General features: G+C 44.9%; 1 protein-coding gene across 2 annotated transcripts in view; it reads left to right on the forward strand.

The window, feature by feature from the left end:
• The first annotated feature begins 320 nt into the window (after positions 1-320).
• ESD (esterase D) overlaps positions 321-22,268 on the forward strand; it is a 179,141-nt gene continuing 157,193 nt past the window's right edge. The window contains exons 1-2 of one of the 2 annotated variants that reach the window (XM_086934992.1): positions 321-486; positions 7,221-7,296. In XM_086934992.1, the coding sequence (XP_086791118.1) occupies positions 321-486; positions 7,221-7,296 (242 nt within the window). Of the gene's footprint in view, positions 612-7,220; positions 7,297-22,268 lie in introns of both variants that reach the window. The other variant, XM_086934993.1, reaches the window with a different exon arrangement.

Genomic DNA, 22,268 nt, shown 5'->3' on the forward strand with positions numbered 1-22,268 from the left:
AAGGCCGTAGGTGGGTCATGGTTGGAAACTAGGAATACCCTGCCAGCAGCCGGTCATCTCTTCTTCACTAGCCTTTGAGCCTGAGACCGCACTGATTGTCAAAGCAATAGATCTCCCATAGGCGTCCTATTGGCCAATTCATTACGGAAGGTGACCTTAGATTCTGTATCTGTTTTCCTTCTTCCTGGTCACCTTTAGAAGCTCGGCTACCCCCGAAGGTTTCCCGGCTTCCATCCTTCCACGTTCACGGGCGTCCGCGTCACAATGCGCCGCAGTCCTGACTCCCGCTCCGTTCTCTTCCCTTCACTGTTCAGACAGCCATGGCGGCCGAGCGGGACCGTAAAGCCGTGCAGCTGATTGGCGCCTTGTTGCGGAGGGAGGCGGCCCTAGTCGAGAGGAAGGGGCTGGTCATGGGAAGAGGCGGGCAGGTCCGCCTTCTCACTCCCAGCTATTCAGGGTCTGCAGGCGACAGGACGGAGTTCGCAGGTAGATGATCGTATTCAGTGGTTGGGGAAGGCTAGTGGCACTGACGCGGGGGCTTGGTCTTCCAGGCGCTATCTCGTGGAGACGGCTAACGGGGAACCCCAGCCGGGCGATTAAACTGACAGAAGGTTTGCCACATGCTGCGCCCCTCCTCCTCACAAATCCCCAGCCTCGTAGTGCGCCGTGAAAGGAGGGCGAGCAGTGTATGAAGTTATTTCGGGCCATGTGTGCAGGGCGGCAGCCTGGTATCCATACGCGCTAAGTGGTTGGGCCGGCACTGCTCATAATAAATTGGGGTGGTTTACTAAACTAGAATCTAGGATTGAATACTAGTTGTGTTTGAAATGAAAAACAATGTACAGGAATGCCATCAATTGGGGGTGTTAAGGTGTGGTAGAAGAACGTGAATGGTGCCATCAAAAACAGGGTCTGACTGTCACACTACCGTAAAGAAATTGGCAAGAGAAGGACAAATGTGACATCCAGTCTGGTCTGGCTTACTTGGTACCTGTAGTAAAGGAAGATGGGTAAGTTGGATAATCCTTTATTTAAGATCCCTTCTAGGTTAGATGGATAAGACAAGATAAGTACTACAAATATGACCCCACCAGGAGCCAGCTGTTAGCAGCTCAGCCTGAGTTGACCAACTGCCACAATGAGGTAGAGAGAGGCCCTGTGAGCCAGAGAGACACCCAGGCATTCTATGATGTCACAGATGTCATGGAATAGTCTATCTAGTGGAGGACAGTGGAGAAGTCATTTACTACAGTACCAAAGGTAGTGTTTAAAAATATCTTACAGGGTAATGCACCTGCTGCTGAGACCTTTGTGTGTCAATCAATTTTCAGGCGCAATGATTTTGGCAAATAACTGTGGTGGTTAATGGGTATGCCCTTGCTGGAGAGACCTGTATTATGTCTTGTCGCAGCTTTTATTCGTGATGAAATAGCATAGTGTGTTAATGTGCATGCTGCAACGCACAATGTTTATCATGAACGTAATAGTTATGTATTTCATGTAGAAAGCGCAGACAGTAACTGCTTTTGCCAGAGATATGATTATAATACATGGGCTTCTGTAGTCCCTTTATAAACGTCAATCACTCATTTCTTTATAATTTGCAACCTGTGATGTACCAAGTTGTCGATTATTAAGAAACAACATCAGAATTAGACTCTTATATGGTTATTACTTTCGAGTTCTGAAATTACAGGAAAGACCAGGCTTGGTAGTTCGGGCTGGACTGTTCCCATGAGGCAGAGGGTCAAGACTGATTTGCAATAGCTGTGTCTGAACTGGGGTAGCGAAGTTAGCTAAAGAATGATGATTAACCCCTTAGCTGCGGCGGCTATTCCGCTGCAGTGCTACGGGGGAGGGGCGCCGTGCGGCGCTCCCGTGCTTGTGACGGAACGGCTCCGTCACGAGCCTCGGGTGGGCTGTGCTTGTGACGGAACGGTTCCGTCACGGCCTCGCACGCTTAATAGAACGTGCCGCGCAGGCGCAAAATCCGCTCACCGCGCCTGCGCCGCGCTGGCCGTGAGGGAACCGTTCCGTCACCAGCACAGCCCATCTGAGGCTTGTGACGGAACGGTTCCGTCACAAGCACGCAACGGGTTAAACATGGGCGGAGAACTACGCCCTGCCTGCCGAGTGTGCAGAAATTTGCCTTTTCTGCAGAGTAGGCAAAACTCAGCAGCAAAGAGTTGGCCCGTCGCCCGCCTCCACCCCCCTATTAATAGTATAACTTAAAAGTACATTAAAGCAAGTTAAAAAGACTTACCCTTTAACCGCAGCATCCCCGGGCTGCCCTTCTCCTCTTCTTCGCCATTAGAAATACTAATAAGAAAACTGTGCACGCCCCGCACATGCGCATTTCTCGTAAGAAGTGTGCATTCGCAGGCGTGTTCGCAGTTTTCCAATTAGTATTTCTAATGTCGAAGAAGAGGAGAAGGGCAGCCCAGGGACGCCGCAGTTAAAAGGTAAGTCTTTTTTAACTTGCTTTAATGTACTTTTAAGTTATATATTAAGAGGTGGGTGGAGGCAGGCGGCGTAGCGGAGCTTCACGGAGTTTGTTGCCAACACTGCCCAGGGTTAATGATGATGGATTCAACCCAGATCTGTTACTGGGGGTGAGTGTTTGAAAAGTTTCAGCACTCCATCCATTATCTCCTTGTGTTTGCATCACAATGCCTGCTGCCAGAGCCAGTAGCCGAGGTGGACGGCAGGTCTGGTCACAGAGAAGCTGTTTAAAGCAGTATGTTGCTTTTCTTCCTTGTGCTCTAGTTTCATAGCTTACTGACAAGCAGTGAGATAGTTTTTTTTTTTTTTTTTTGCACTCCTTAGATAGGGAAAAGCTGGAGGCTTAATGTATGGTTCTACACATTCTAAGCTACTGCAGCTTTTTTTTTTCAACTGACTAGTATTGAATTGTTTCTAATATCTGTTAGCAACAAATGTAATGGGAAAGGTGATGGTGTGGCCATGTAACATATGGAATAAAGTACCCCCTGCATGCATGATGAGGATATTGCAAGTCACCTTGGAGTTCCATTACCTTATAAAGGTCAGCCTCGTTCCTCTATATGGGTTTGGAACTCATTGGTGACTTTCAATATCCTTATGATGTGCAGCAGGGGGTATTGTATACCCTTGTACTTGCAGTTTATAAGTTATATTCCCAATATGACGCACTTTGCTATGAACCGTCATCAAGGAGCTGCATGAAAAGTGTACGGCATAAACTTTATTTGTTTCTCAATTGTGTTATTCTAGGTGTAACAAAAGGTTTGCTTTGAGTACTAGTCTTTTTAGTGCAGGCAACCCCAGCCACTGTGTTACGTTTTCAATTATGACTTTGTGTTTCTTCAGACCAAGCATTCTTAACATATAATGCCTACCAGAATGGAGGATTTGGGACTCCTATGTCTTGTAAACCCTCATTGCCTTATTGAACATTTCCTGTACCTTGGTTTACACACTTGTATGATTGATAAGTGTGTATGTGATGTAAAGCGCTCTGACACCCTACATTGGGATGCGTAGTGCAATAAAAGGCATTTTTTAAAAGTGTTATTTAAATGGTTACTAATGTAATTACTTATACATACAAGTACTTCTGACATTTTTTCAGTGCGTGCCTGTTTCATACATACAGGGATTGAACTAAGTTAAAAATGTGCCTCCAAATCAGAGTTATATCTTAAGCACTTGTCAATTGATGGCAATCTGATCGCCTGTTTCGCTCCATTTCATTGGCGTGGAAAACAGACAACATGCACACACTGCTGAATATGTCCTGCTTTTGGCATATTACATGGACAAATTGGTCATATTTCAATGGGACCAGCCCATATACCACTCAGTAATAGCAGCTAGTATTATTCAAGATCGGGCAGGATCCCCCTTTTTTCCTGCACTGGTTAGTGGAGAAAGCCCTCTCTCAAGTGCCTATATGAGACAATAGATTGTGGTAGAACTTCAGAAGTTGGTAAGTTATACAGAGTGGACATTATTGCAAAAGAGCCCTTGTGAATAATATTCAGGAGTTTTGCCCCAAGCTATTTTAATTCACATATGTAAGCCTACATTAAGGCTAATCGTCAGTTGAGTATGTATGCGTATATATATTTCCATTGAGTCTCTCCGAAGGTAAAACTGTGTTGCTGGGAGTAGACCTCTCGCTGCATGGCAACAGGCTTGAGAAGACACCAGTTAGAGGCATGCATAGTCTGAGTGCATGCACCCAGGTAGCCTTTAATTATACTCTGATGCTGCACAAGAGTGCCAGGTTGCATGGTAGTGTGTGTTAAAAGGTAGAGGATGTACCCGCGATATCTCTTCCTAACAACAAATTCAAAAGTTTCCCAAAGTTGTCATTCTAGTCTTCATTTCAGCAAATCTAGTCCTACAGCCTTTGATTTGGTTGTGGGACCGGCCTTGAAGAAACACCTCAATCTCTTGGTGGGGGCGCAGGCTGACGGGCTGGTTATCGATGTTGAGAATGTCGTACTCTTTCCCCTTGCCTGGATCATGGATGCTCTGAGTCTTCTCAGATAGCTTTTCCTCATCATGTCTTGAAGCAGAATATGTTGTTGTGGGTTACACGTCCAACACCCTGTTATGCTGTGACAATGGTGCCCTTTATACTTAACACTAACCTCAGCTCACTCTCAAACTGTGTTTTGAACTTGTGCCATGGTGAAGCTTTGAGTCTGGGTTCCACTGTGGTTCAAAATGCACATTAAAGGTGAACACTGCCCTCTTCATGGTTGTATTGCCACAAGTGATCAAATGTGGCACACAGCTGTACGATAGGCCAATCCTTTGGTGCCATAGCTCAGACCCGTAATGTGCCTGGTGGGCATCTCCAGAGAGTGCAATAGCATCGGATCTTTACTGTTGGGCGATGAAGCAGAAGACTGCTCATTCATCATCTTGGTCCTCACTCTACGCAACGACAAAAATGATCAGGCACAGGTTGGAGAAAAACACTTTCTGAGCCCATGCCATCAAGCAGGCTGTATTTATAACCTGATGCTGCGCCTGACATCAGGGTGTCCGGATTCATATGTAGAGTCACTTGGATACTGAGTGGCCCACTGCACATATATGACATAACTAGCCCTGTCGGGTGAATTTGAGTTGTCTGTAAAATGGACACTTTGGGCTGAAAGTTTAGCAAATTCCGTATTCCTTCTTGAAAGCCTCTGGGTAAGAATGTATTTGTGTTATAGTCGCACTAGAATAATACGCAAAAATGTTTTGAAAGACCTCCAGTGAGGCTACAAGTCTAAAACTGTGATTGGCCATCTCAAGCACACTGGAACATAAAGAAATAACCTTGAGATATTTAAGATTTACTGACACCTCTGTCATCCAATTTCGAGTGTGGTCGAGTGCAACCTTAACCATAATGATGGAACAGATTCATGAAAAGCCCTGACTGTCCCTCCGCAGAACTATACTTTTATACCAACGTGTATATGACTTTGCGCACAAATGCAGCAGAGCCTTTTGGTGTCTATACAAGAACACTTTATTGCTCTATTTCATATATGCTTCTTCCTCCCATTATGGGCACGAGTTTGAATGCAAGGGGACTCTTTGTTGTTGCAGGACCTGCACCAGGCCTTGAGTTGTCCAATTATGAATTTACAGGTAATGCCCAGGTATGACAGTCCCCTAAAAACCTAAGGGACTCTAAATCTAAGGTCTTGTTAGTGGGAGATAACAGATGGAGATCTTCCCCTGGATTGTCCCCTTGCGGTTGGTACTGCTCCGAGTTTGAAAATCAAAAAGTCGGTTATATTCCTAAATACAGGTGTCTCTGTTGAACCTCAAGTAAAGTAGGTGGTCAGAAACACCGCTTCCAAGTAAGCTATCATTCATGGAAACCATCCATTGGATGTATACAATTATGGCCCTGCCATTGGTAGGTTGGATTATTTCAATATACTTTGCCCAAAAAATCATTAAATATAGTTCAGCTTGTCCACAGTGAGCCTTACAAAGTCGGTAGCACATCTAATCATCCCTAAAAGGTCGCCATTGACTCTTCTATTAGTCCAGGTTCAACTTTAAAATTCTGTCTACAGATATATTAAGAATGACATCTGGGGTACTCCATAAAATTGTTGTCCCACTACATTCCTATTGGAGTCCTCACATCAGCAAACTATCACATACAATTCCACAAAAGTTCAGAGGAATTGAGAATGGGGACTAATCACAAATTGGCCATGGACTGAAACTGCTACGTTCTCAATCTGACAGCTGAAAACTGACCTCTTTTACCTCTCGTTCGCACCAGAGGCGATGATAACCATTGGCAAAACACAAATTCCAAAAGAAAATAATTCAGTAGCTACTCTTACCCAAAGTCACCAACGTTGGGCAGACAAGTTGAAGAAAATGTTGCTCGGACTTCGCACCTTCCCAGATCAGACCACTCGTTGCTTGTGGGGAAGATACAACTGTCCAGATATGAGGCAGAATGGAGTGATTGACAAAGGCAAATCAGGGCCCACATCACAATTGGACTGGACTCTAAGGGCTGAGGAAAAACAACCTCACTCTTCCCACTTTGCTAACCAACACAATTACCTAATACCAACCTCTGGTACCAGTTCTTCAATCACTAGCATTGATTAGTTGATACGACCCATGCAAAGGGATACCTCTGGGACCTGACTGCCCATATGCAATTGCTAACAACTGTAACAGGCACTCTGAAGTGGGCAGATGGCTAAACAGAAGTGCTTTGCAAAACTCCGGAAATAAAGACACAAATTCAGTTATTGGGCTGTACGCACCGTGTTCAGAGCTGTCTGTAATGAGATGCACACTCAAGTGCTTTCTCCCTTAACCTGTATCTACAAGGAATGAAATGTTGACTGGAGGCCAAAATCCAGGGGTAGTGGTGTTTGCAAGAGTCCTTTGTATTTGCCGGCCTAGTAGTTGGATGGTGGTCATTGGTGGCAGAATGTATATTACTTGTGTCACACTGTGTCCGGTATAACTGCGGAAGTGTTCTTTTAACTATACACTAATGAACAGCCCTGGCCAACTTCCACACCATTGCCAAAGTTCACCTCAGGAAGCATGAATAGGTTTTTAGGCTGATATTTGGTTGTTGTATTTAACGTATCGAATTTATGTAACACACATGGTCATTCCACTTTCACTCACTTATAGCTCCTTTTTATATTAAAATGTTTTGCTTTCCATTTTCCCTGCAGATAAAATAATGACGCTGAAACAGATTTCTAGCAACAAATGCTGCGAAGGGTTGCAGAAAGTGATCGAACATGACAGGTATGGTTAGTTGAACCTTCACGCACACATTAAACTTATTCTACGCTTTGGGCTAGCACACGGTCAATCACTGTTCAGTTTTGCCTCTGAGAGCTGAGTGAGGTAGACATGGTTTAAGTGTGTGGCATAGTGAGTTTCCCTTTTTAGTTGTATGAGAGACTTTGAACTGATGCTGTGATTCCAGGCCGTTGCTATTACTAATCGAATGAATGTCCGTTAGTCATTTTTCTAAGGTCTTGAACTTGAGGTCAAGAATTCTCAGTGATGGTTGGCCGTCGGATGGGGTTTTTCACTGCATGTTTGCTGTCCCAAAGCTTTTATCTCTGCACTATCTTCATTTGTGTGTACTACTTTAGTAGTTGATTCACATTTGGGCCTCTGTAGCATAAGGCATGTTGGAGTTCCTTTTAAACGTTAGTAGCTCTCAAGAATGAACCTCTGAAGGCATTGTGCAGAATGCCACAAATGTCTCTGAATTGTAGTATGCTTGCTTGTATTTTATCCTTTGTTTATGAGCTGATTTACGTTTTTTAAATATTTCAAGTCACTGAAGTCCTAGTGACCATGTAGTCACTAGGCAGCAGGGCATGAGCCTCCCTGAGATCCGAGATTACCCAGCGAGCTCACTAGTCGCCAAAGTAAAATGTGAGTACCACCTAGATCTGTTATTATCCTTTGGATTCTGGAAGTTGTAGTTTTTCCCCATGAAAGAAACTCTACTAAGGACTGCAAATCCCAAAATACAATATAAACAGCAGGCCCTGCCCCTGCTAGTCACTCCTGTCACACTCACCGCTCCTCTTACCCCCCCCGTTGCTGCCGAACTGAGATGCAGTTTTGTATCCGTTTTTAAAGCACTGGTGAAGTCAATACTGACGTAATAATTTATCATCGCTGAATGTCTCACTAAGCAGATGTGAGAGACCTTGTTGCACACTTCTCCCTCGCAGGCCACATAGTCGCTGGCAAGCAAATGGTGCCTGTCGTACCCTTGCCTGCCACCTCACAAAATTAAATGTCGTTTCATGCCAGGCCTCGCTTCTTATCGCTGCAGCTTGACTAGCTTGACTATTCACCAACGGTGTGCCATCAAATTAGGTATCGGACAGCAGTAGGCGGTATGGTGGGCACTGGGTGCTTGCTAATGCAAATGTTGCTTATGAGGGAGATGTGTCCTCAGAAGATGCAGAAAGGTCTCTCACTCTCTGTTTAGTGAGATAGCGAATGCCGTCATTATTCAGTTGTGATAAATTCTTGCAAGTAGTGATTTAAAGGCACTATTACTTGCATGTAATGATTTATTATAGGCGAGTAGGGACATATTTGCTCATTACACAAAGCTCCTGGAATAAGAAACTCAACAGGAGTTTGTACAGGAATTGCTGTCTCCCATTAGGAAAGCAGTAGTCCTGCGTGTAGTGTAGTGGCGTGCTCTAACAAGTAAACTAGTTGCTTAAGGGTTGAGCAGAGTACACTACAGGAGGGAAGGTAAAGAGTTCGGTCTTTGGCTGAGGTCGTGGTATTACAGCAGTCAAAAGCCTAGATTAAAACTGAGCTGACCAAGCCGCACAGTTGGCTCTTGCATGGTGCATGCATGCAGAAGCAAGTGTCATATAGAGGAACTCGGACATATGCCCAGAAGGACATGCATGTACACCCAGATTTATGAGCATACATGCATTTGTACACAGCAACATTGGTACAGCTAACCACACATGGCTGGCATTTTTAGGTCTCGCCTGTCGATGCGCATGCGCATCGAGCAAGCGAGACTATGGTGGCTTATCCACTCTTTATCCAACTTGCAAGGAATCGTGGCGATTCCTTGCAGTGCCCGTGACTTTTAAGCTCAATGCGCATGCGCATTGAGCTTAAAAGCGCGTGCACATAAGTTCCCTCATCCGCACGTCGCATTTCTCATCCCCAGCTCCCCTCCCCAGCTCCGCCCCCTCACTTCTTGATTGCACGGCCGCTAGGCCGTGCCTCCCCTACTCTCCTCCCCCCTCCTCCTCCTACTCTGCCTGCCGTGTCGCACCTCTCCCCTCTCCCCGCACTCCTCTGCTTTGTGCCTGTCGTTCCGGTGTGCTTGTGTGCCATTAATCTGCTGCATATGCGTCAAGTTCGCGATATACAAACCTTGATAAATAAAATAAATAAATACATGAATTAAGTGAACAAAGTTGCACCGTCATTTTCGAAATGTGAAGCGCAAACAGTTGCGATACATGCTCGCAGGAAGTACTTCCTTTTAGGGGGACTTCAAGTTCTGTAATAATTGAATTTTACTTTTTCTCCACAACACTCCGTTTATCATCATCGAGTGAGTGCCCTGTGGTAATTTATTTCAGCCATAAGCACCGAGAAGCTTTTGCCAGCTACCTTAGACTCAGCACAGTTTCCCTCAGACTGGCACCAGTGCGCCCCTCTGGAAAGCCGCTCGAATGGTTCCGTCGCGCGCAGCCTTATCACCGCTTCACAAGCCTCCGACTTTCAGTCTTTCAAGAAAAAATGGATGTGTGGCCCTACAATTAAGCTACGGCTGCAGGAAATGTTCTCCGAATTTCAATTTCCCGTCATATTATTACCGTATTAGTTTTCCTATTAGAAGCCGGCGGTGAGCATGGTTCCTATTACCGACGGTATAAATAGGAGGGGGGGCACGGCTTGTTTGGGGTCTGCTTCTGCTGCAGCCGGCCCAACACGGCAGCCCACGATCCCATGCAGCCCTCCCTTTGAAAACTCTGATTATTTTCTCTGGGGTTGGACGTTATCAGCTGTTTCCTTTTATTGTGAAAACCAGCAGAGAATTTTCGGTGATATAAAGCACCCTGTACACCAAGCCATCTTTAAATGGAGCGTTTTGCAATCGGAGTATAGGTATGAGCCTACAGGATTAGTAAAAATCTGAACTCCTAAGGAAAGGTCTAGCAACTATTTGCAAGAGTGGACCGTCTTCTGTATGTCACCCGGACAATTTGAGACGTCCTCCCAGTTTGAGATCCAGGGTTTATTTTCTTTTTCATTCTTAATACCTCCCATTTCAGTTTGTGTCCTTTTTTTGACGAAGACCTCATCAAATAAACTTTCTTCTCATTATCTCACCTAAAATGAGATGCATTATGTCACTGCAGAATGCTTACTCACACGTGCGCATTAAGGATTGTAATGAAAACTCTTTACACCTTATGATGAGCGAGCTTCTGTAAAAGAGGAAATGTTAATATTCCTAGATTCAGACTGGTAAAACAGGCTGGAATTAGTGTGCATGTTGCAGGCTTTCAGGCGCATTAGACTTGGGCGCTTTTCGTTTCCCGGGACCATTCGGGGTCACATTTTTGGCTCGCAGGAATCCGGGCTCTTTTCATCGCCGTGTGTAGGAGGGATGTTACTTCTCGAAGTCCAACACGGATGCGTAGGAGGGCCCTGCTTCGATCACAAAGGAATGAACCATATCTATGTTGTGAACACCCCTCCTCGCTCATTTCATAACTCTGTGCCGCCGTAAAAATCAGCCACGGCCACGCACTGTGTGTGAACGCATCAAATATCTAGCTGTGGAGCGGGGCTGCCTCCACTTCTGAAAAATACCACAATTGCAGTCCGAGAAGCTTTGACGTGGACTGCAAACCATAAAACACATTTTTAATATAGTAGGTCGTGTTTATATGTGTACGAATATCGAATAATTGTGTCTCCCGGCCTCAGCTAACAGTTAAATTATGTTTAACAAAGTGTTCCCATTGGATTCACCCTCACTCACCCTCACTCACCCTCACTCACCCTCACCCTCACCCTCACCCTCACTCACCCTCACCCACCCTCAACACCTCATCCTCACTCACCCTCACCCTCACTCACCCTCAACCCCTCACCCTCACTCACCCTCACCCTCACTCACCCTCACCCTCACTCACCCTCAACCCCTCACCCTCAATCCCTCACCCTCACTCACCCTCACCCTCACTCACCCTCAACCCCTCACCCACCCTCAACCCCTCACCCACCCTCACCCACCCTCACCCACCCTCACCCACCCTCACTCACCCTCACTCACCCTCACTCACCCTCACTCACCCTCACTCACCCTCACTCACCCTCACTCACCCTCACTCACCCTCACTCACCCTCAACCCCTCACTCACCCTCACCCTCACTCACCCTCACCCTCACTCACCCTCACTCTCACTCACCCTCACCCTCACTCACCCTCACCCTCACTCACCCTCAACACCTCATCCTCACTCACCCTCACCCTCACTCACCCTCAACCCCTCACCCTCACTCACCCTCACTCACCCTCAACCCCTCACCCTCAATCCCTCACCCTCACTCACCCTCACCCTCACTCACACTCACCCTCACTCACCCTCACTCACCCTCACTCACCCTCACTCACCCTCACTCACCCTCACTCACCCTCACTCACCCTCACTCACCCTCACTCACCCTCACTCACCCACCCTCACCCACCCTCACTCACCCTCACTCACCCTCACTCACCCTCACTCACCCTCACTCACCCTCACTCACCCTCACTCACCCTCACTCACCCTCACTCACCCTCACTCACCCTCACTCACCCTCACTCACCCTCACTCACCCTCACTCACCCTCACTCACCCTCACTCACCCTCAACCCCTCACCCTCACTCACCCTCACTCACCCTCACTCACCCTCACTCACCCTCACTCACCCTCACTCACCCTCACTCACCCTCACTCACCCTCACTCACCCTCACTCACCCTCACTCACCCTCACTCACCCTCACTCACCCTCACTCACCCTCAACCCCTCACCCTCACTCACCCTCAACCCCTCACTCACCCTCAACCCCTCACCCTCACTCACCCTCAACCCCTCACTCACCCTCACCCTCACTCACCCTCACCCTCACTCACCCTCACCCTCACTCACCCTCACTCACCCTCACTCAGCGCAACCACAGCATATACACTAAATATATTTAATAAACGTTAAGCTATTGGCAATATAAAATAAAATCCATTTTCTTTACGTATTAATTATGAATTTTTTTTTAAAGCCATTGATTTTTTTTATATCAATACATATAAGTCACATATAAGTCCCGTTAATACAAAACATGTTGCGTTACAAATGCTAGAGGTGTCACATTTACAAAAATTATAACTATTGCCTTTGTAAAGAAGAAAGCTATTAATTTAGCTATTTAGAAAAAACAACACATAAATAAAAAACAAAAAAATAAATTAACACCTATAGCTCAAACTTTACTACTGCGAGACCTATTGCATTTCTAATGCTTGTTCTTTTGGCAACCCTACTTTATTTTCATGAAATGCATTCTCACACTAGGGCAGTAAATGTAAAATGTAAGGAATAGGCAGAGTGGGGGCCCAGGGGGTACTGGAACCAGAGAAGAAACGAAGCCTCTGTAACCAGATAAAACGGTATGCAAATATGAATATGGTCTTTAAAGACCTGTGAAACTGTGGCATGCAGGAGATAAGACTCCAGACACTGCCCAGCCGAGCCCACAGCAGCTCGAGCTGCAGCAGCCCGGGCTGAGACACCCCGGGGAGGGGGGTGGCGGGGGTTGGTGAGGGGGGTGTGGGGGCTGAAGGCTTTTTAGCCCTATGGGCGTTGCACGCCTGTGTGAACTTCTGTGCACATCTAAAAGCCGGATGCATAAAAAGTAACAATTATCTGTTGCTGATGATTACACTTTGATTTGTTTTTATTTTCGTTACTTTCGAGGCACATAATGTTTCTTTCCATCATGTTGATATTTTGACACGGTTAGTGTTGCAGCACTGGTTGAGAACTCGCTATAAAGTGTCCCCTGATTTTTCTGGGAGTCTAAATTCTGCGTCTCGGTAACCAGCAACTTTCGTATGTTCATTTTGCTGTGAGAACATCCATCTGTTAGAACATTCAACAGGTTCTCTTCAGTGTGTCGGAGACTGTCACAGTCAGTTTGAAAACTGAATGACCGTTTCAGAAGAAAACACTCCTCTGGCTTCCTTTTCAAGCCCAGCCACTTCTCCTCGAAATGCCAGGCAGGATGGAAATGCAGACAAGGAATTGCAACAAATGCCTGATCCCATCATGGGATCACTACAGGTCCTTGAAACATTTCAATATTTGGCAGTGATCCAAGTACTTTCAATAATTAACATATTCCTAGCAGCACTTTTACCTTTCTTCGGGTTTTATGAGTTCAGCTGTGACCTTTTATAGTTTTCATTTTACGACCTTGGGTGCTGGTTAGTCATTGGGTGCAGCTTGCTGAAGAGTGTTTTGAGACTTTAACCACACCTCCATCCTAGTTCTGGCGCTCTCTAAAGAGCCCTCCACCCACAAGAGGAGCCATCGACTATCCTTCATTGCAACCTTATCCAGATCTGTAATCTGACCTGTAATAGGCATTAATCACCTCTTGCATCACCATTCTCTACACACACAGTAAGCGTGGGGGACCAACAATTTTGACACCACAACATTTCTTTAAGCAGAACGGTCAGAATTCGATGAATAATACAGTATTAAAGCTCAAATTTCATGAGGCAACGTGTCCCCGAGATAAGGCACCAGGGGCGTAGGAGACACTAAAATTCTTGGGGGGACAGGGACAACCTTGTGGACTTTCCAGTGACCCTATACAAATCACCGCCCGTTAAACAAATACAATCGCATACATTCGAAGTGAAATATTAAGAAAAGCAGGCATGTTGTCACAATTTTCATTTATGCTTTATTGTTATTTACAATCATATAGTAATCGGACCAAATGTTTAAAAAAACATGTATATGAATCATCTTGATGCACCAAGCAAACATAGGTGGCTGACTTAGGGTGGGGGTGTCGTCTTTGCAAGTGCATTATGATTTGAAATGTACCTGCTGCTGCATTCCTGGTCTCCAGCAATTTTCAGGCAACAATAAAAATGTGAAGATAACTTTGGTGATTAATGTGCTTTATTGAGAGAGATCGAAGGTTTGTCTAGTGGAAGTTTTGACTCTTGGTAAAGTAGACACAGTGGGTTAATATGCATGCTGCAAAGAATGTGTACCACGCAGATCACCAAATGCATATCATGTAAATTGGTCAGTGAGTTACTGCATTTGTCTGAGAGATTCTGTTGGTATTTGCAGTTTATACGTTAAAATCCTAACATTGAACAGTGAGCTGTTAACCGTCATCAAAGAGCTGCATGAAAACTTCAAGGTATAGATTAGAACATCATGATTTTTACCCAGTATTTCCTTATCTTAAGGTTGGAAAATGTGTTCATTAGGATAGAAATCAATTCTGATTATTAAAGAGAACCCCCCAACCATGGTGTTATGTTTGAAATTCTGAGTGTGTGCTTCTTTAGTGTTGCAAAGCCATCCTGTGCCCTGGGCACTCCCCTATGTTTTGCTGACTGGTACTGGTGGTACCTGACTGACCCTGGCCTCTGCCTGAACAGGCACAGGGCCAGTGCTATTCTGAAAGATACACTTAAAGATACTGTGAAAACACCTACATACACTAGGGTGCACTATGGGTTAGGGTACCCCTATGATTGGCAAGACCTTTCCTATAAGGCCCTAGTTCATAATAGGGCAGGGAGATTAGAACTACCTTTAAGTCCCTAGAATATATTAGGGCATGGCAGTTTAGAGGCCAGCAGCCCTTTCTGTGTTTGTATGTGTGCACTGCTTGGTCAGTTTAAAAGTAGCCCTGTGTCGTAGGACTGCTTCTAAAATGCAAATTGTGCCCAGACTCGACTTTTGGGTTTGGGGAACTTATATATTGATCAACTACAATGCTGGGGCAAAATTAAGTTAAGTGGAAAAAAAATTCCACTTAACTATGGCTGTATCATATTTGCCTCATAATACATCATCTGCTGCATAACCTAACGATTTGACCCAAAACAATTTTGTAGCTCAAACGGTTCAAAAATTACTAAAATAAATGTGACTTATGTTGCTGTGAACTGTAGGGCCCTTTGCAAAGGTTGACTGGTCACCTTTCCCTGTGCTGCATTTGTATGTTACACAGGTACTAATGAGGCAAAAGCTTTGCAGAGGCTGTTAGTATGTATAAATATGTTTAAATAATAAAGTATCATAAAATGCACCGCCTTACGCTGCAGCCTTTTTATTGTTGCATCATTTAGTCAACACTGCAACATAATTTTGGCCTCCATTGCTGCATAACTCCAGTGGCCCGAAAGAAGGCTGCACATGTTAAAAGTATTTGTGCATGAAGCAGAGACCATGAAGTTTGCAAACTTAGGGGCTGATTACGAAGGCAGGCGGACTCCAGTCCGTCTGCCATTGAATCAGAGAATGGGACCGCTGGCCTTCGAGGTGGTGGCCCGAAGGTAGGAATTACAATACAACCGCCACTATGGCTTTTGCAGTGCCTATCTTTTACATTGCAGCAGGTGCTGCTGGCTGCATCATCTGCCGCAATGTAAAAATTATTCAGAAAAGGGGGTGGTGATGAACTAAGCAGACCACTCTTACCCAGTCCAAAGATCAGGGCTTGATCCATCACCGTTTTTTAGCTCACTGCACCATCCCAGCTCAGAACCTGGCTACATGCAAATTAGTCTGTTCCTGTCCCAGTGCATGATGGGAACAGGGCAAACCAAACTACCAAGCCAATTCTTATACTGGGAAGGAAACAAGCTACCGGGGACCGGTTTCTGTCATTTCAGCCGTCGTCGGCCCGGCTTGCTTGAATCCTGATGGTGCAATGAGCAAGGGACTCACATCTGAGTATACCCTTCCACGCTTATGGTGGACAAAATGATTCAGAAAAGAGGGTGGTGATGAACAGAGTGTCTGAATTAAGCAGACCACTCTTACCCAGTCCAAAGATCAGGGCTTGATCCATCACCGTTTTTTAGCTCACTGCACCATCCCAGCTCAGAACCTGGCTACATGCAAATTAGTCTGTTCCTGTCCCAGTGCATGATGGGAACAGGGCAAACCAAACTACCGACAGCCTTCATTCCTTCGTGGAGGTTGGTTTTGGCAGTGTGGGGGTCCTTGGTGAGCGAGAGGATCAGCTGGGTGTCGTCGGCGTAGGAGATGATGTTTAGGTCGTGCTGTCAGGCGACGTGGGCGAGTGGTGCCATGTAGACGTTGAACAGCATTGGGCTGAGGGGTGAGCCTTGGGGTACACCGCAGATTATCTGCGGGAAAGGGGCCCGCTATGGGCCCCCAATGTCCCTTTCCGCCAACTTTTCCATCGCGGGTGAACTGCCATGGATAGGCTGGCAGGTAAGGGGTATTGTAAGCCCTACTGTGGTGCCTGGTAAGCAACACCAGCATTGTAGGAACCAAGAGCCCCTCCGCCACACTGGCGGGATCAAGTAGCCAGTCGGTGCTTGGCGGTTGGTCTTTCCGACCGCCAGGAAAGCACCCACCATTGTAATATGGTTGGCGTTGATGCAGTCACCGATGGCAGTGGGTCTGCCAGTGACAGGGTGACGTGGCGGTTCCACCTTCATTATAATCACCCCCTAAGTTTGATGTGCATGCAAATCCTACATTACCAACCCCTGGTAAGTTGCACCACTACTGCTGAAAAAGGCCAATGGAGGTACCAATGGGTGCGGTTGACTGGCCTCAAGGATCTTGTGACCTCAGTGACAGTCACAGTCGATCTAGGGTGTGCTTCTTTGTATGCCTGCTCGCAAGACTGGAGGTGAACTGCAGTATGGATTGTGGTGGACTGGTCTTCTAGGTTAACTCACACTTGCCACTGTTGGGGTTCACCTGCGGGTGCTAAGACACCAGGGCTTCTAAGGTCTATCGGGCCTTCTAAGGTGTAGCATCGGTATGAGCTCTGTCAGGAGTGCGGTCTGGTGGACTGGTCGTGAAGGCTGAAAATGGTGCTCCAGTTCCGAATTCAGCAGCTCTGGCCAGAGTGCCACATCCTCTCCCACACTGAACACCATAGTGCCCCACTGAGCGAAACTTGCACTGCCTTCAGCTACAACTCAATTGTGCTGCAACTAAATTCAAATTATGCACTAGACAACAGTAAAATACTGCCTGAAAAAAGATTAATAACACCCTCAAAAAAGCAAACACTCCTAAGGAATGCAAGAATAAGCAAATCATGTGAAATGTATTCAGGAACAACATGGTTACCGTAACAGTTTTAAACTCATTATTCAAAAATCATTAAGTGATTTTGCCTGAAAAATTCAGGACATGGCTACAGGACCAGGAAGGGACCCGTTTCAATGTCCATTGCTTATATAAAACAGTTGAAAACGATCATATTAAACATTTTCACTCCACTCATCAACCAGGTATTGCAGTCCCTTTAGAAATGGTGCACTTCCCCGTGGGAAAACAATGTTGTTCAAAGAAAGAAGAAAAAAAGAAAGTAGCGCTTTCACTGGCAAACTCTGTAAAGTGGTTCTAATGTGTGTGGGTGTAAATAACAATCTGGCCTGTCTGCTGACCACTATGTATTGCTTAATTTAGGTATTTCATTCTTTTTCTCTCCGTCCCGAGGTTTTTCTTTGGATTTATAAAACGGTCAGTAAATGAGGAAATATCCAGCCAGTGTCCGCCTATTTTGGATCCATTTCACAGAGAAACAAATGAAGAGAAGGAGATGCAAGAGAGATTAATAGGAGCTCTTGAAATCAGAACTTAAGGAGGAGCGAGACAGAGACAGAAATGGGTATGAAGGACAAGAGACAGTTTTTTCCCCTTCTCTGCCCTTCCCAGGCCTCCGAGCCTTCCTGCAGCATAACAAAGGGCAGAGGGCAGTGGGGGGGGGGGGAGGGGGGGCTCTTTGACTCCAGGCAGGTCAAGTGTAGGACCATTAGTTAGCGCTTTTGCGTGCTAATGGCCCTGCTGAATAACAGAAGGGAGAGGGGAAATTCTTTTGTCCACTCGTCCCCCCCCCCCACCCTTGTCCCCCGTGTCCCCCCACTCCAAAATTTGGGGGGGACATATCCCCGCGTCCCCCACACTTCCTACGCCCATGTAAGGCCCCTTCCAACACATCAGAAATACTGTTAATTAAGTAAAGGGACCACTCAATAACTGAATTCTTGAGCAGCGGAATACTTTAAAGGTTTTATTACAGAAATAAAAACATGCGGTTGCAGATAATTGCCATGAAGGCTCTCCGCAAATGGAGCTTTGCAGAGAAGTGCAGAATCAAAAACATTCTAAGGCTCAATTGGACAGCAAAATATCGAGAGAAATGGGCGGCATGCCCAGCAGCATCTAAGCCTTCAGGAAAGTCTTCTGGCTCACCCACAAAACCAAGGGGTTTTATATATTACTTTCGCAAATGAGATTAGTAGAACTGGAGAATCACTGTAGTATCAGCAAATTTATAATTTCATTAGCAAATCAGAACACAGAAATATTAAATGTTGTATTGCTTTAACACCTAAGCACTATCCACTACTTGAATAATTATTCTGTCTACTTTATGCTACTGCCATCAGGACATGATAGAACAAACTAGACACATGAACAACCACAAATTGTTAATGACTGAATACGGTACAGTGAGCTTACGGAAGGTCCTTGAAATGTAGTTATAGTTTTATGACTGAGCCGGGGAAAGTGAATTCGAAAACTGCATGAATAATGACAATGGAAATAAACTGGCTTGGTTCTGCTTGGGCATGCGCGTACTGCAGAAATAAACAGTGAGACGTGGAGAGGGAGGGCAAGGGTAACATCCATTTTGAAAATCATGGTTGCTAGACCCAAATTGAGGCCTAGTTAACAAAAGCCAGAAAACACACTTCTGCAGGTCATAGGAAATTCGTTTCAAAAGCAATAATATTAAACCAATGTATACATGTGTAAAACCTCATTCGGCATGTTATTGAAAATGCACAAAAATATAGAAGCACAAAATTAATCCACAGCTTCTCCTAACAGACACTTGGTTTACCTCTGTTCACCCCATTCCAAAAGGTGACAATGCACCAGCCTCCAACACAAAGCAGTTTATTTTCCACTTAAGGCACACATATCCAAATCATCCCCAACTGTTTCTTTAGCATACTCCTAATGTAACACACCTATCCTACCAAATCAGCCACCTTCTACTTGATGCACTTATTCCATGGCCAACAAAGGAGACTGATAATTTCACTTAATTCACTCAATCATTAACCTGATTGTCTCTGCAGGACCATCACCAAATGTCTAGCCTTCACCCCTCCTATTTTTGCTGGAATATGTTTTGTTGGTCTTAGGACTCTTTGCACTTTACCACTGCTAACCAGTCCTAAACTGCTTGTGTCCTCTCTTCTAAACATGCTAAAATTGGCTTACACCTGATTGGTTATTTAATGTACTTTTAAGTCCCTTGTAGAGTGGTGTTCCATATACCCATGGCTCGTAAATTAAATGCTACTAGTGGGCCTGCTTTTTTAAGAGAACAAGGGGAACCCAATAAATGGCCTGGGACCATGGGTATAACGTATTTCAAGGAAAACAAGTGGTCCCTAGCATAAACAGAATAATTTTAGCAAAATAATATATAGACCACAATGGGCTACTATATAGTACAAAAAACTCCCTTGTCCAGCCGGACAGGGAATGTTTATTCAAGTAATAGTTTGTCTTAATGTATGAATAAAACAGGTAACCAAAGACATAAAGGTTACTGTAAGGCGCAGTCCTGTGCCATACAGGAAGGGGAAAAGTGAACAAGGACAGTGAGGGCAGACAATATCAGGCAAACAGAGTGAGCTGACAGGCCACTGACACAAATTGAGATTAACAGTGTGTCCTGGAGTGAAACAACCATACATTAATACAATGAATTCACAATATGGTACACTCTTAAAGCAGTCGACGGACGTTTCGATCCCAAGCTCAATTATAGGGGGATCATCTTCAGGACTTTCATAATCAAAACTTTTGCCTGAATTTTAACCTTTTAACATAAAACCGCCTGTCGTGAAAAAATGAAAGGAAAAAACAAAACAGGAATATAATCAGTGAAAAAAGGAATGTACAGTTTTTGCTCTCCAGTTACTGTATTCGGAATCGCAGTGCATTGTGTGTGCATTCCGTGCAATTCATGTGAACACTCTTTTATTGACCGTTTGGTGGTACTTTATAGAGTTTTCGCAGTGACCTATAGTTCTGGGGGGAGGTGAGGTCAAGGTGGTGGCGTGGTGGCCGTGTTGGGAAGTGAGCCACGCGTGAGTGGTGATTAATAATAAGTACCGGTGGGAGTGTAGCATAGTCGGGGGGAATCCCTAACATGAGCTATAAGTAACACATACCCGAATTGTATCTGTTAGTGGAGGTTTTTGTCGCTGGATGTCCTCAATAGTTAGGGCGATAGCGTGACATCCTGTTAGCAAAAAACGAGAGAGCCTTAAAATTATTTATGCTCTTAATTTCTCAGCTAAAACAGGGGCTGGCACATCGAACCATCATTTACCATGTTTGGAGATTGTATTTCCGAGCTGGACTTCAATTACATGCAGCAAGGATAAAGTTCTGGTACTGGCGCCAATTTTTGTGGGGTCTATTTAAACTGAAAGGAAAGAGTTAGAGCCATAGTGAGAAGATTATTTACACGTTTGGCTATTAGTAAAGTTATTATTCTAGATGGACTTTTACCTTAGGGTCTGGTCACAAGGGACTTGTAATAATTGTCCCCGTGTTAATGCGCTTAACAGGAATATCTTTGCGCATTAAGTTACTTCTATAAGCAGGTCTGAAAAAATTAATTAAGAAGGAGTCAAATAAACTAGTAATGAGTTGCACAAAAATTAAATTAAGTTACATTTCCATACACATGCAATTGGCACCTGTGCTGATGTATGTTAGGTATTGTCTAAAGCCCTCATTCTGTATACTCTGATCTCCGTTTACCATTGAGGAGTCATGAGTGAAAGGCGGGAGTGAGAGATGAATCGGTCTGTACATATTTAATTTGAAAATACCGTGGGGGGTAAGGGAAAGCATACTTAACTACAGTGGAAGATGTTCCTACTGCAAGTCGATAGTTAGCGTTGGGCCTGCAGCACTTATTGTTCGTAAATTAAATGCTACTAGTGGGCCTGTAGCACGTATTGTTCCACCAAAATAAGTAGCCCCTTAAATTATGTCACAAGCCTGCCATTGCAGCCTGAATGCAGACTTAAAGTGCAAATTCGCATTGGCAATATTACCCCCTTGCTTTTCCTTCTATTGCATATAAGTCACCCTTAAGGTAGGCCCTCGGTAGCCCATAGATCAGAGTGCATTGCAATTAAAAGGTTGGATATGTAGTTTTAAATACATCTCTTGGTAGTGAAAAACTCCTAATTTTGTTTTTCACTACTGTGATCCTTACTTGTCCCATAGGATAACATTGTATAGCCTTATTACATGTAATAAGTGCTAACCTTTGATTGGGAACAGATGAGCATTTCATGTTTGACATCTATGAAATTGTAATAAAAAATCCTCTTTAATGGTAAAGCCAGATTTTAATTCTTAAAGATATGCGAAATCTCATAAACCTATTCCTATGCATAATTGTTATAGATCTACACGTTCTTCTCCTGAAGAGTATCTTCAGGAAGAATATTTGAATATGGCACTTTTAGAAAGCTGGCATTTTCCTGCCCTTGCCATTTGGTGCCTTTGGTCTGTCCTAGGTCACATCACCAGGTGCAACTGAATAGGTTGTACTCTGCCTTCACACAAAGAGCTTGTCACTACTGCATTGTCCCTGAAGTCAGCCTGGAGCCAGGGCAGGGAAGCCAGGAAATTCGAATCACTAGAAAGAGAAACCTCTAGAAACTTCTCCTACTTCAAAGAAGGCATCCGGTATTAAAATAGGAACATAAGACCCACATTTGAGTTCACTTTCTGGACTGCGGGAGGACTGTATGGACTGCTTACTGCTGTGTACTGCACAAGGCTGCTTTGTTGCACCTAGAAGAGCTACCTTGCTGCCTGGAGCCTCCGTTGAGCCCTCAGAGGCCCGGC

The sequence above is a fragment of the Lissotriton vulgaris genome, chromosome 8 (genome assembly GCF_964263255.1).
Source record: "Lissotriton vulgaris chromosome 8, aLisVul1.2, whole genome shotgun sequence".
NCBI lineage: Eukaryota > Metazoa > Chordata > Amphibia > Caudata > Salamandridae > Lissotriton > Lissotriton vulgaris.